General features: G+C 51.1%; 1 protein-coding gene across 3 annotated transcripts in view; it reads right to left on the bottom strand.

Moving 5' to 3' along the window:
* Pgant6 (Polypeptide N-Acetylgalactosaminyltransferase 6) overlaps positions 1-15,410 on the bottom strand; it is a 199,381-nt gene that overhangs the window by 71,621 nt on the left and 112,350 nt on the right. For all 3 annotated transcript variants that reach the window (XM_089567029.1, XM_089567030.1, XM_089567031.1), the window contains one exon: positions 3,646-3,911. In XM_089567029.1, coding sequence (XP_089423155.1) covers positions 3,646-3,911 — 266 coding nt within the window. The remainder of the gene's footprint in view (positions 1-3,645; positions 3,912-15,410) is intronic.

Raw genomic sequence — 15,410 nt, 5'->3', positions numbered from 1 at the left:
TCTGGCAGTGCTTCGAACATCAGAACGTCTCCTGGTGGAAATGGTTCGTCAACAGTTGCGTCTAGTGGCAGACGGCTTAGCGCATCGGCGTTTTGATGTTTACCAACCATGTTCTGGCTCGGCGTCTGGTGTATGCCGCATATCATCACGCCTAGTGGAGAAAACCAGTTTCTCCCTAGAAGGCTTGATCCTGTGCCCTTCACAACAAGCAGAGGTAGCGTATGGGTCTGGCCGTTGTAGTTAACCTGCACGTTGGCAGAGCCCAATAGTGGCAGATTCTGTCCTGACCACGTTCGCAGGTGCGTGTCGTCTTGTTGCAGGACGGGTGCGTCAGATGGCCATGAAGTTCGGAACGTGTCCTCACTGATCAGAGTACAGGCTGCGCCGGAGTCCACCTCGAACTTAATCAGCTGGTGATGTACGCTTACTTCTGTAAAAATCTTCGGTCGCGTGCCGAGATTCATGGTGTTCAGGTCGTACAACACAGATGGTGTTGCTGATGTTGTTCCATGGAGATCAGATAGCGGCGTATTCTCTGAGGCGTTGACGCTGTGATTAGGCTGGGAAGGTGACTTTATCTTGGCAAGTCTCCGTTTCGTAATGCATGCTCTTTCGATATGCCCTCGCTTGTGGCAAAAATTACACGTGGCTGACTGGAATCGACATCCCTGGGGGTTGTGTTGGTCGTCACACCGCCAGCAGCGTTGTGCCTTTTTGACCGATTTTACAACAACAGAAGGCTTGCGCACCTGGTTGCTTGTCTGGTGTACCGGCTCGGTGTTCCGGCGAATCCCTCTCTGCTGGTGACCGGCGCTCTCCGCTCGAACGGCGATGTCGTAAGCTTTGCTGAATGTGAGGTCCTTCTCAGCGAACAGGCGCTGCTGCAGTGACTCGTCACTCAGTCCGCACACAAATCTGTCGCGTAACATCACGTCCAAGGGAAGCATGGTGGTGTTAGCAGAAGAAGCTGCGTCTCCCTCCTGCCCGGTAGCTGTTGTCGACAGCGTTCCAAAATTGCAGTCGGCAGCGAGCTTCTTGAGCGCGGCTACGTAGGCGCTCACAGTTTCTCCTCCCAGTTGATCTCGTCGTTGGAAGCGAGCCCGGCTGTAGACCTCGGATGGCCTTGGGTCGTAGTGCTTTTGCAGCGCTTTTACGATGTCGTCGTAAGACACTGCCGCTGGTGTGCTTGGCTGAATAAGGGCGCAGACAGTATCGTAGGTCTGCTCCCCGCACAGCGTCAGCAGGTTGGCCCTCTTCAAGGCTGGGTCTGTGATGTTGTTAGCTTCAAAGTAGAACTGAAGGCGTCCAACCCACGATGACCACGATGAGCCGTTGAATTCTGGTATCTGATTGGGAAACCCTCGCGTAGCCATGGCTTGTCAATAGCGTTGCGTAGCGCGGGTCGAATCCACTTTCTCGTCGCCACTGTCGTGTCCGGTCGCTGTGTTGAATGCAGCGAAAGACGCACACGGTACTTTTAGACTTCGTTTATTTAGAGCCGATGAGGGTGCGACCAGCGTCGACCGAGGCAGGAGCCGAACTGGCCGCCCGAAGAAAGGAGGGAGCTGAGAAGCGTCCACGGGAGGGAGTGGCTTCCCAGAACAGGAGGAGGATGCGGGGGCGCACCGTGGGGGGGCATCTGGTGACAGCGTGCGACGAGGGGCAAGCGGTCGTTAGGAGGAGGATTGAGTGGTCGTTAGGAGGAGGATTGAGTGGTCGTTAGGAGGAGGATGCGAACTGTCGTTAGGAGGGGAATGCGAGTGGTCGTTAGGAGGGGGCGCACACACACAAAAGCAATATGGGGACACAACAGATACTAAGCAAGATACGCGCAAAAAAGAAAAGGCGATAGAAAGACGTTAACACTATATGAGACCAAAAAAGCGTGCGACGTCACGGTGTAGGCTGCAGCTTTATGTTGACCACAGGGGTGTCTGCTCTGAGCAAGCTTAGTACAGTAGACAGTAGACACTTTTAGTTGGACGTACGCAGTGAGCTTGCGTACGCAACGACACCGCGGGTAACGAATGCGCATGCGCAGAACGCAACGTATCTAGCCGCGCGTTGCGTACGCCCGCCCGCTGTAAAGCATAAGGTAGCGTACGCAACGCGGGACGCTACGTGCTGCGTAGAGAACATGGCGGCGACCATCTCGCCCGCTTCGGACCGATTTCACTTCGCCGCTGCTTTCTTCAATGCGATGGCTCGCTCTAAACTGTGCTGTTAGCTTTTATTTTGTCTACTCTCACCCACACGCCAAAATATTAGGGAGAAATGCCCCTTGTTTTTCAGATAATGAGGCGATTTTTGACCTTTTAAGCCTAACTAAGGTTGTTTACGTTTATCGTCATAGCAACCGCACCTGTCGAATAATTTTTTTTAGTCATGTGCCTACTTTTGCACTTCATTAAACATTATACATTTTTTCCTTCATTAAAAACAGTAATATACTATTCATATTGTCGGAAACTGAAGAATGTTCAGCCGAGCGCTACAGCGCTTTCAGTGTTTGTCACTAGATGGCGACACAACACAACGGCTACGCGACTGCTCTGCGGCGGTACGGCCAACTATAAGTGTGACGGGGGTGTCCTTTACAGCGTACGGAACGTAGTGAGCGTTGCGTACGCAATGTCGCTACGTGTCTAGTTCTAGCTGTGCGTCCGCAAGGGCTTAGCGTACGCAAGGAGCTTGCGGGAACCGTAGTGCGCATGCGCAGAACGCAAGCATGAGCCCTGCGTCTTGCGTACGTACGCAAGCCAGCGGACTTTGCGTTGCGTTGCTTGTGTGGCTTGCGTGGTTAACGTTGGCAACAAGGCGGCGCCCTGCACACCCGCTTCGGACCAAATACTGCACCGCCGCTGCATTTTTCGACGCGATAGCTCGCTCTAAACGGTTGTATTCACTTTTATTTTGTGCATTCTCACCCCTCCGTAACGATATATGTGACAAATAGTCATCGTTTTTTAGATAAATTCAAGACTTTCTTGATGTTCAGCCTAACTACGGCGTACACTGTCGCCATAGCAACGACCTGCGGTGAAGTACTTCTCCAACTTTGCGCTAGAATTTATATTTTCATTTGATTCAATTGCTTTACATTAAAAAGAAACAAAGCCTTCGAATGCAACCACAACTGTCATTAATAAAAGAGGAAAAAGTTTGCTCAGCACACAGTTCATGAGCTCTGACTTGCTGTCGCTAGATGACGCCACTGTATCCTACGCTTCCCGGGCGCTACGCTAACCACTCCCAACTAAAACTGTCGTTGCCAGGACGGGTGGCACTGCGCGCAAGGTGCGCCCATAGCGTACGCACAGCTTTTGCGGACGCACAGCTAAAACTGTCTAGTAAGTTGCGGCGCAACCGATGCGAGGTTGTAAGTAGGCTGGCAGTTGGGCCCACCGACGCAAGCTCTAGACCTAGCGTGCTACGTTTCTGTGCATGCATTCTTCTTCACCCCTCCTCCCTCTCCCCTCGCCCCCCCCCTCACCTTTCGCCCCTTCCAGAACGGCACTGTTGAGCTGCCCATCCAAAGTGAGACAGTTACCGCGTCTTTCCTTTCTTCATAGCATCACCCCCTTACTCGTGTAGCTGCACATCACAGTGTATAAGGGACATCGTCCCAGGCAAAGGGCCGCTCACCCGGGGTGCCTGATGTCCGGCAGGGAGCGGTTGAGGGCGATGAAGTCGCTGGCCAGGGCGTTGAAGCCGTTCACCTTGTACAGTGCGTCTTTCTTCTTCTCCATGCCGGCCGGCAGGAAGTAGGCGGCGCCCTGCTCGCCGGGACCCTTGGCCATGACCTCACGGCTAATGGCAGCGTAGTCGTGCCAGTCCTTCCTGCCGTCCGCGTCCACGGCGTTCGCCGACAGGGCGCCCGCCACGGGCGACTGGGCGCGCAGCTGTGGAGCCTGCGATGAGGAAGGCACAACAAAACGCGCGACACCTTAGCACGGTACGCACATAGGATGCCCAGAAGGAAAGCGGTGGCGCTACACATACCGCCAGCCATTCAATGAAGTATAAAAAAAAACACAAAGGTACTGCTGTTAACCGAAGTAGTCTTTCAGCCTTCCCAAACCAATCTCCACATACAAAAAAAAAAAAACAGCACCAAAGGTACATTTTATAAAAAGTGTATGTACCATATTTCAGATTTTTGAATAAAAAGTATTTCGCTAAAAAACTACGGCACCGCGAAGAAAAAGCAGATCTATGATAGTGATGAGGCTGAAACCGATCTACTTGGTGCTGTCTTTTTGCCTTAACTCTATGCAAAGGTGATCAAAATACGAACTGGCCATAACGCCAAGAATTTTAAGCCGGGTGTAATTTTCAGATTACACGCGCTGCCGTTGTCAGCCATAAAATACGACGAGGAGCCCACCAACAGCCAGTCTTAGTTGTCGCCATGTGTTCTGCAGTACAGCAACGTTATGATAACTCGACGAAAGCAGTAGGCGTTCACCGTCAAACTCTTGTGCACATTGCAAACGTTCATTTTCTAAGTTCGATCTATAAGTCGTATGGGGAGTTGTGGTTAGAACGGCAGTAAAGACTTCCTTGTTAGCGCAGCCTACAAGCACGAGTAATAAACGATATGAAAACGCCTCTACGAATGTTCTTGCTTCTGCAAGCGGTACTCTGTGTTCACTGCTGTGGGCACTAACGCCCTTGAAAATTGCCAGTGCTTCCCTTTGAGAGAGCTATGAAAAGAAGAATAAAGAATTAGAGATCAAAAGTTAGAGAACGAACGGGATGCCTTGTCTAACTTTATGGCCAACAACAGTTCGGGATATTATGGCGAACGGTCGTGAAATGTAAACACAGCATAAGCGCTCTTCCAGAGCACATAAACTAGGAAGGCCATGGGCGCAAGAGGAACACATACAATTCGTACCGACGTTTACCATAAAACACAGGGCCAGAGGCCGGCGCTAAAGTTTTCACACAGTCGAATGGCGCTTGCTTCTAACGTTTCGCGGAAGGTACACACGACTCTCCAAAATGAGTCCAAAACGAGTGTTTTCAAAAGCGTTACAAGAAGTAAAAAAAAAAACTGCACAAACCAGCGTAGAGATGAGAGCACTGCGATTCAAAGCCTGGTCATCGATGCATTTAAGGACTTCAAGATACATCCCGTATCGTCATTCATCACTCAGCGTCCAGGCGACTAAAGTGTACCTAAACGTGGCGGAGATTTTCACTTCTGAATCGCAGGCTACTAGAGTCTCGGAACGCCCCATCGGTATGAGGCACTGAGGCAGCATTGAGAATGGAGCGTCGGTTGACACAGGTACAAGTGCTCACATCTGTCCATTCTTCATACGTACCCCTTGCTTTCAGACCCCTAAATTTAGAAACAGCCATTTTTTTCTCGCACAAGGGGATCAGAACACGACCTCCGTGGACTGTTGCGAACCGCAGAGAACACTGGAGCAGGTACATTCGCTTGCCGCACGGGTGCACAACAGAAGGGGGAGCGGTCTGGTGACGCGCGAGGGGGGGGGGGGGGGGGGGGGATTAAGAAAAAGCCTATACAGGACACAGACAAAGCGCAATTCACACATTTTGCTGTCAAAGCACAAAACAAAGAGAATTACTACAGGCGTCCATGAAGCTAAAAGTAAAAAAAATTGACGAGGAGAACCGGGCGGGAAAATCCGTCGTCAGGAAATTAGCACATGTAGGCTACGCTGCAACAGCGGGTCGTTTCTGTCAAAATGAATAACAGACGTTTTCCACACCTTAACAATGACATGACGTCCTCCTCTCAAAAAACAAACAAACAAAACAGTCAGATTTTTATTGATATTTTTCAACCTAATTCATAATGCGGCCGCGTTTTCGCGGTCACTTTTGCACGCTCTCAAACAATTTCGCAGAAATAAAAACAAAAACGCAGTCACACCAGATACAAATGTTTGGATTTGGGTTTATGGTTTCAACGACCCAAAGCAACTTAGGCTATGAGAGACGCCGTAGTGAAGGGCTCCGGAAATTTTGACCACCTGGGGTTCTTCAACGTGCACTGACATCGCACAGTACACGGGCCCCTAGAATTTCGGCTCCATCGAAATTCGACCGCCATGCTACAGAACAGTTTGTGCGTATGCACGCGCCTAGCCTTGATATGTTTTAGAGACGAGGCGTCAATATCGCGAAGATGATGATGTGAGCGCGTAACCTTGCAGTGACACGCAGCTATTCACATGCAAACGACGGCGGTCCTTGGATCGCACCAGCGCGCTCTATAAAAAAAAATGGCGCAAAGATTTCGACACGCAGCGAAAACTCGGCCTCACTGTTCGCACATAGACAGGAGAGACGCCACTATGTCTAACGGACGCGGCGTTTGCAAGACACTATCGTGTACGTAGGCTCGATGGGACACATTCTGCGACTGCGAGGTGCAGCGAGAACTTCGCCTGGCGACTTTCTGTTTCGAGTTCTGCTTCGTCAGAATCACCTCAGCGGTGCCGCTGCAGGAAAAGGCGGGGAAAACGCTGAAACTGCATGTGTTCACTGTTACGAGACCAGCCGCCATTAATGCGAATGAACGGTAGAAATGGAATCGAGCAAGCTTTCACTGCATCTGCCACCGTCAGCTGGAAAGGCCACGCCAGAGGCCATTCCCGCAGCTCGGAACCAGTAAGCCCATTCCGCCGTTCCCGGTGGGCCGAAATGTGCTCGTGTAGTTGGCGGCAAACGGCGCGTGAACTTGGCCCACCGTGACTTCGCTGCAATGCGATGACGCTGATTCTGAGCACAGTGAACGAGAGAGAGAGAGAGAAACCCACGAAGTGAAGCGGAGGAAGGTGTTACCACAAGGGCGGAGAGCAGTAACTGAGTACAGCCAGGGCCGTTCTGCCCCCGCGGGAACTGAGCAAACGGTGTGTCGAGCACGTTCGCCTACGCGGCAAAAGAGAATGCGCCCGGCGGCGACGGTGGAACGCCAATCAGTCGGCTCCTCCCGGAAGGGACGCCCCACTCTGCCGCGCCAAACTGGCCTGCAGCGTTGGAGAAGGCTACACAGCTGGACTCAGATAGCCAGAAGCACGCTTCACAGCCACAGAAGAAACCATTCGCAACGGTCTAGTGCCAGTTCGTTTAGCAAACTTCGCCAGCGAGTTACGTAACCGAAACTTCAGCCAGTAAGAAACTGTTCTTGACCGCGAAGAGTTCTTTGAGTTGAGCTCCGGACTACTTCCTGACTACTCCAGCCTTGTCGAAGCTGTGGAGAAAACCCCACAGCCTCGGCAATGCTGCACAGTTCTTGGCGAAGCATAGGCGAGGTAGATTATAGGTAGCACGCGCAATCGGGGATGTAAAGACCAGCTGGAGGAAAGGTACTGCGGCTTATGTGTGACGGCACCGGATCGGGCAAGGAAGCTCAGCCTCTGCATATACCTGCCAGAACCCGTCTATCGGGTTCACGCATGACGATCACCTGAAGCGACCTAAAACCGCGTCAACCCGCTTAGTATTACAAGTGTCCGCGGAGATTTCACTAGTACCTGAAACGATTTGTGACGGCAGGGTCCCGGCTTCCAAAGACGCCGTATCGGAATGTACGTATTTTAACTCATTTGTTCTAACCAGGAGACGACCCACAAAGACTGATGGTAGCAACAATCTGTAGTTAAGCAGATGACTCCATCCTGTTCATTTTTTTTTTGTTTTTAATCTCGGTAAGCTTTTCAACTGTGTCGAAAGGAGACGCTGCCAGAGATGTATATCGAGTCGAGTATCTGACGGGAAGGAGTTTATGGACCATCGTAACGGAAAAAAAAAGGGCATTTTCTCCCGATCTGAACGCGCGATGCCTAAACATGCGTTGTTGTGGTCGCTGTTCTCGGCAGTGTGGCCATAAGCAGGAAGAGAATTCATATTTGTTTAATGGTTTATCGTTGCTCACAAAGGTTTCTCCGACGCAGTAAATACTTTCTTCTTTTTTTTTTTTTTTTGCATTTAAACAAGCTTTCCACCAGTAAAAAGGTCCGAAGACTTTCGTGAATCACTGCCACTTTCGCGAGAAACGCACCCCATCCCGTCCAGTGGGCGCTGCTGCATCCAACCCTAGCAGCAGCCTGATGAGCACGGGACGGGCAGTATAGTGGGAGGCTGAAGAGCGCAATGGCTCAGGTCGGGTGGGAGGCACGCAGATTTCAAGAGCGCGACGCCCAGCCGGGGGCATCGGCTGACGCCTCTTAATTACAGGCCGGGCGCGCGGGATTGCCTCTTCTGACCCACGGTCCGAATCCAGGACTCTCAATTAGGTTCTCCCCCCTTTTCCCTGCTTCCGTCGCTCACTCCTCCCCAGTCCTCCTCTCGGAAATTGAAGCGCGGCACCTAGGCCCGTGGCACCCTTACAAGCCCCCTCGCACCCCCTTCCCTTTCGCGCCTTCCGTCATTATCTGTTTGCCGGAGAGTTTCCCAGTGCCACCGCCGGCTTACGTGCGTCCCTCCTCTTCCGTCCCTCCTCTTCCGTCCCTCCGCGGTCGTTAACAACCGTGCGCTCTCGTCGTTACATAGGTGCGTGAGCAACTCATCGTTGCTTTCTGATGGCAGAACCTCCCGACGTCCGTTCGATTTCACGACCCGCCCCCTCATCGAGGGTTGCTTGTTTCGACGCGACCCTACCCGTGCGTTTTTCACGGTTTGCCGCCGGGGTATCGATTAACTTTTGCCTCACTTTGGGCAAACTGCGGGGTGCGCGCGCGGATCATTGATTTACCGAACTGCTTCCAGCCACACGCCGGAACGGGAAGGAAGAGAATCGGCACACGGCTCTGTTTTTCGGGAAAGCTGCAACATCGCTCTCACTACTCAGGCTAACTTTTTTTTTCCGTGTCGAAGAAGCTTACTTACACTAAACAGTTTGCCCTTGCTGCAAGGTACATGCAGACAGCGAGGTTCTGGTGGGCCTATCTTGCAGTTTTGATGCTTGCTTTACCGTCGGCAATGGCGCAGCCCCACTGCCTCCACCAGTGTTCTTACGGGGCGCTTTCCGCATACGCTTCCACTGCCAGAGCGCGCTGGGAAGCAGTTTCTCCACCGCTCGCGTGCTACATTTTACTTTGGGGCGCCTGTATTACGTCGGGATCAGCTAATGCCAAGCAACAAACTTTTCAATTATGTTCTGTCGGGCCAAAGTTTTAAGAAATTATAGGTGCTATCAGTTGGTGAACCCGACGCTGTGGGCAACTCCATGCAACTTCTATTCTCAGTGGAATTGATTCAGTGGCACTGTCTGGCTAGACTGATATTTATTCGACAGATAAAGACGCATTCATCGCCCAGAAAATTGTATCTCAACGTGGGAATTTTTTTTTTCCCCGTCAAGACCGAAAGGAACTCCGTGATCAACGTTTCGAGGTGAATGGCGGTGTAGCCCTGTCTCAGATTCGAGTTAATAAAACTGCTTTAACGTCAAGCAGCTTGGCTTACGAAAACACTGGCCGGTGGCGGCGACTGCAGTGCTTTATTTTTCCGTCTTTCACATAGCTTATAGGTGCTCCGCTTTCAGTAACAGTAGCCCATTTGTCATTAAATGTGTTGCGAGAGACGAAAAGCATTGCAGGGAACGCCACTGACTCAGGTGGAGAGATGAGATAATAAGATTAGGCTAATTAAACTTGCGGCGATAAGGTGGCCGCAGCTAGTCATGGACGGCCAGTCAGACATTAAGGGGAGAGAGGCCTATGGCTGTCGTAAATGCGACCTCAATAAACAAAACGTTGTCGCAGTCGCGGAGCCATGTGTTAATGTCGCCAATCGGAACTAAAGCGAATCGTTTGTACGCTACAGATACGTTTAATATAGGCACTGTACAAATAGCGCGACCATGTGCACGAAGTTCAGTTCGATGACAGTCTTTTTAAAGAAAGAAAAAAACAACTCTCAAGTAGGTACAGAAACGTTAAGTATAAGAGAAGAAAACGTGCGTTTGCGACCGAAATAAGCATATAAACAGTAAGTAGCGCGTTGCACCTCACAGGCACCTTATACAGGAGAAGAGGCGCGCGTGAAACAAACCCACATTTGAGCGTAGAACGGCGAAGTTAGCGAACACCTGTAATGAAAGTGGGAAACAAGAGAGATCCTGCGTCCACGTCCTTTCTTCTTCAAACGTCGGCAGCACGAGTGCCCGAGGTCAGCGCTTAAAGCGCTGCTCGGAAACAAATGGATCCACGCTGAAGGCACGAGTCGAGATAAACACCGTGGACCCGGTACAACGGACAGGAAGGAAATGAAAGCTTAATGATCCGCGACTGGTTGCACGGCCCGATCTCAGGCGCACAGTGCCGTTCGCGTGCGCTAACGTTTACGTGCGCGCTAGAGTGCGTCGCTCACGACGCGCTCTCCCTCTCTCAGTCGGCCGATTTGAGACAGCGCAAAGAGTGCCGTAACGCGCTAAAGGGTGGCGCACAAGTCGCGTTTTGAAGACTTCCTTATTTGTGCATGAAATAAAACCGAGAGCGTTCGAACCACGTGACTTTACCTCTTGTAACATAAATGAACTTATCGTTACTCAAACACCGACGAACGGGCAGTTTCGTTCGGGTCTAACGTTAGAATTCGCCCAAGCCTCAGGTAAAGCGAAGAAAAATTTCATGTCCGTTACAGGGAAATGTCATGCATAGCTGCGCTCATTGGTAAGGTTAGGAGCGACGAAAAACTAACTTTGGAGCACTTTGTAGTCAGCTATACGAGCATTCTGCAGCAGTTTGGTGATGCTGTGCTCCATTTCTAACTTGACTCTCAAGCAGCCAGTTTTGAAACAGATACTTACTCTGTGAAAAAACTGAATCCTGGCTAACATCTACCGACCTCAAAGCAATCTCTTGCCTGTAGTATCTTGGAAATATCATTTCATAGGTGCATTTCTACATTCTTGCCGGGCGAATGCTCACAGTCCCAATTCGAGGCTTGCCTGGTTATCTGTTGTACATTTGTTTTCATCGCAACCCTGTTCTCGGCCAGCATTCCCAAGTATCATGGAGAGCAAAGCACGTACCACCACAGAGAGCAGTGGGTATTTTTAACCCAGTTATGCGTTAAGACAGAACGCCAATACAGTACAACACCGTTGTTGCATTCCCGGGTACCGCATTTTCCTCGCCGCTACGCTGCTGTGGGCCGGTCTCGGTGCACATTCCATAGAATTCCATGCACTACAAACTCTGCTGTTACATCCGCTTCGAGCGCGCTTTGACAACGCCAACGCGTTTAGCTCTTGCAGGCGGCACGAATTTTACAGTAGTTGTTGATGAGGTTTCACCGTCGCAGTAAGAGAGGCAAACACAAACAAAAGCTCGAAAACGAAACTATGCAGAGAGAGAGCGTGTGGGCAGCGCTGCACCTAAGCTGTGCGAGGTGCAGTTGTGCAGAAGGTCTCCGAAGCTTTTGTTTCCATCGTCTGCTTTTTTCCTTGTCTCCTATTATGATAAACGAGAATTGCTTAGGATTCAAACGATCGCTGAGATAACAGCCAACAGCGTACGCGTGCAACAGCTTGGTCCGCTCCCCACGTGTTCCCTTCTCGCCACTGCCTCTCCTCTAAGGACACCAGTTACGGCACACAGACAGCCAACGCAGGACGTTCTTGCGCATTGTTGGAATTCTATCCCAAGATTCCTGTCCCCCCCCCCCCCCCCCCCGAAATGCGCACTACTGTCATATGAAGCACCACACAAACAGAAGAGAAGTTAACTGAGCGCATATAGCTGTTGACGTACAAAGGCAAAAGCCCTTCGCCTCACATTTAGCGCTCACAAGCAGTCCAGCGACGTCAAGTTCCGATCAAACCGAGCGCGCATTTATGAAGCGTGCCTGAAGACAAATTCTCCACTAATATAAGGCGGCGTCCCGACAGACAGGCCGTCGTTCGATTTGGCTTTTCTATCAAACCCCTCCCCGCCCTGCTCCTCCCCTCGCGCAATCTATTTTCCTCGCTCCCGCGAGCGCGGTCCTTCGGAAGCCCCGGCCATACACACGCGGCAGACAAGACGAACAGCCTGCTTCCTGCTCACACACACCGCCGACGCCGAGGCTCGAAAAGTTTCCGAGAATTTCGAGGAGCCCCGCCGCCGGGACCAGAGTGTGCTGAAAGCCACCCCCTCCACGCCCAGCCAGATGCCTTCCTTATATTTGTGCGTTATTGCTATTACTCGCCTCGCAGAAGCCCTCACGGCGACCACGGCTGTCGGCGTCGTTTCCCCCGTCGACGCTGCGAAGATGGATGGCCGATACGGACCCAATTTTGCGAAAACGGCCCGCGACCGCGCGAGTGAGAGCGCGCGGCGGTGAACTCTCTTCCTCTACCTTACCCCTTTCTTCGGTGACGAAGACGCGCTACGGGGGGAGAGGATGCAATCCGCAAAGTCGGTCCGGGATCTCATCCTCGATGGCAGGAGCAGTCAAACGCGAGACGAGAACCAATGTGCGCTGCGCTTTTGCGCTCATTGCTTCTTTTCTTTCTTTACTCACTTTCTTTTTCTTTTTTTTGAGCGAGTGTCCCGGTGTCTACTGGAGGAGCTGCACGGAGCGCGTTGACACCGGAGGGTCGCCGATGCAGAAGCAAAACACGCCGACACCGACGCTAACTTCTGTAGGGCGGGCTGGGGCGGCGATGCGAATCGCTATTCGCCGCCGAAAAACGTGGTGAACGGCGATGGCTCGCTGCATGGCTTCTTGTTGGGACGCAGGAAACGGTGCGGCATTTCGTTTCGCGCAGCGAGGATTGGGTGTGGCTGCCTGCGCGAGGAGAAAGCTGTCCAAATGTGCGTTATAAAGATGAACGAGCTTTCTCGGTGCATGTAAGAAAGAAAAGAAAAAAAGTAATATGCATAAAGTTGGTGGGAAATGTGCATCCGTCTTTACGACGCGGCATCATCGTACAATAAATGCGCCTGAGTTAGTCGCCCGCTCGAGCTCTTTATTTCTGTGCAATGATGCGCATAAGGGCACGGATTTCAACAGTTTTTTTTTTCTCTATACGGGCAATAAGGACGGCATCAAGAAAGCAGAATTTCGCGAGGTACCAGTTTCATGTTCAAGTGTGATGAACTAGCGACGACGTTTCGGTAAATGCAGTTCTAAATCATCGCGTAGTTAACCTAAGAGAAAAGATTAAGAGCAAAAAACAACTGTAGCACAATAACTAGTCGATATCGCTTGGTCGGTATCGGTCCCTGGAGGCGCAAGTTAAAACCTCGGCAACGACATTAAAACCGCTCCTTCGCTCTGAAGTGCAGAACGCGTCACTATGGTGAAAGGTTCTGGGACTCCCTACAACCGAATCAATCTGCAGTGAAGGAGACCTCGCACATAGCCTGCTAAACAATCTTCCTTATATACTCTGTGAAAGTTTGACACACTGAGCCCACATGACGTAATACACTGACTGTGAGGAGCCCTGAGCGATGTACAAAGAAACGAGGCCGCCGCGGTAGGGATTCGGTACCGCAGACTTCGGCTTAGCAACCGAACGCTATAACCATTGCTCCACCCCGGCAGATGCGCCAGCACCTTCTCGACGAAGGAACACGCGAACAGTTCCCCAGGATGCGTGGCCATCGTGTAACGTCCAGACATTGAAAACGTCGGTGAAAGGTTATCAACTTCCGGAATTTCACCATTAATAATCCTTTGATTGCAGAAATGAAAAAAAAAGAAGAAAAAATTTAAGAGAAATCTGGCTGCAGAATAACTATTTCAGGCAATATTTATGATTTCTTAAAGCCCAAAGACGGTAAAACTGACTGTAGACACGCTGGCGCATACAGCAAGTCAAGAGCGAAGTTCAAGAGTGCTTCATCCTCTGGCAATCCGAGACATTAGATGTTGGAGTTAATTTTTGCGTGAATTTATCGCTCAGCAGGCCGCCAGCATCTTCCGCTGCTGGCACTTGCTTTGATAAACGTGTTGCAAAAAGGGCATTTCTTCCAATATGTAAGCAAGTTATGCAGCTTCGCGATCAGAAATAAAAAAAAAATAATTCGTAATTTTTTTTTTACATCCGTGGACATTGCAGGATCTGAGCGCGCGGTTCAAGCGAGACACGTGTGGACAAACTAGGTCTATGCAAGCCACGGCACGATTACAGCGAGAGCACGATTCTTTCACCACGAAGTCTGAAAGACGGGCCATCTATCTCAGCGCCGCCATTCGGCAGGCGACGGAAGAGCGCGCACAAGTGCGGATTAGAGAGCGTGACTGCACGTTTGCACGTTGGACCAGCAGGGAACGTGATACGGGACACTAATGCTTCGGACAGAGCACACGGTCGCTAGGGGAGCAGCAAGTGAGATCGAAGAATGAAAAAAACAAAAGGAAATGATTATAAAAAAGAAAGGAAGCGGGAAGCAAACGTGCAGCGAACATCGAATGGAAAGGGCGCCGCGTCGAAGCGCTCTGCCGATGCAGAAAATGAAGAAGCGACGTGCTCAACGCGGCCACACCCAGGGGAAAAACCGCTTCATTAGCGAATCGTCACACTGCGTGCCGTGCCGTACAAACCCAAAGAAGCGTGCCTACATGTACCTCCGCTATTGGTACCGCCAGTTCAGCGCGGTGCTTAGCAAGATACTATAGGACACAAGGCGATGCACGCGCTGCTGATACAAACGCGCTATACGCTACAGGGCTGGTTCCGCAAGCCTAACGACGATACCATTAAAATTCAGATGGACGCTATGAATGAGGCTGCATAGAATTTCGAGGAGACGGAAAAATGCGAATTATTAAAAGGAAGCTTCACATACGGCGGCCCAGCGAGAGTAGTCTCAAGTGTTCTAATTACCGGCGGCAAGATTTCGAATAAGGCTGTGTGGGACGCCGTAGTGAAGGGCTCCGGGCAACTTCGACCACCTGGGCTTCATTGACGTGCACTGACATCGCCCAGTACACGGGCCTCTCGGACCAGTACTCTTATGTAAGTAGTGTGATCGGTAACGTGGATCTTGAGATCACATCGCAGTGGGTACTCTTGACACCGGATAGCAGGGTAGTGCAAGACGTAAGCGGCGTACAACTTTCTGAACAGTAATTGCCGAATATGTCTAATTGTTGGCCTTGGAGCCGAACAAATAACCGACACTGTATACAAGAGAACCAGAGAGTTAACACATGCAACACATAGCAACAGCTTAGCCATCGCTGAAATGAGTATCTTGGATCCATCAACTTTGATGAACGGAAGATTGCGCATAGACCTGGCTCCGTTCTGAGCACGTCACGAGTCTTCAGCAATGAGCCAAGTTTCGTGAAAGGTTTGTCGAAACCGACATCCCCTTTCCTAATAGCTCAGAAGTTTTGAGGCCACGATGGAAACATGCAGAACGGGCGGCACGCACGACCTGCCTTGCCCTGCGCACAGCGTTGTTGCGCATACAGTCTCTCATTCG

The sequence above is a fragment of the Amblyomma mixtum genome, chromosome 1, assembly GCF_055824585.1.
Source record: "Amblyomma mixtum isolate Tamu chromosome 1, ASM5582458v1, whole genome shotgun sequence".
Lineage (NCBI taxonomy): Eukaryota > Metazoa > Arthropoda > Arachnida > Ixodida > Ixodidae > Amblyomma > Amblyomma mixtum.
Note: the sequence above shows the minus strand (reverse complement) of the source record. Positions and strands in the feature narration are given on the sequence as shown.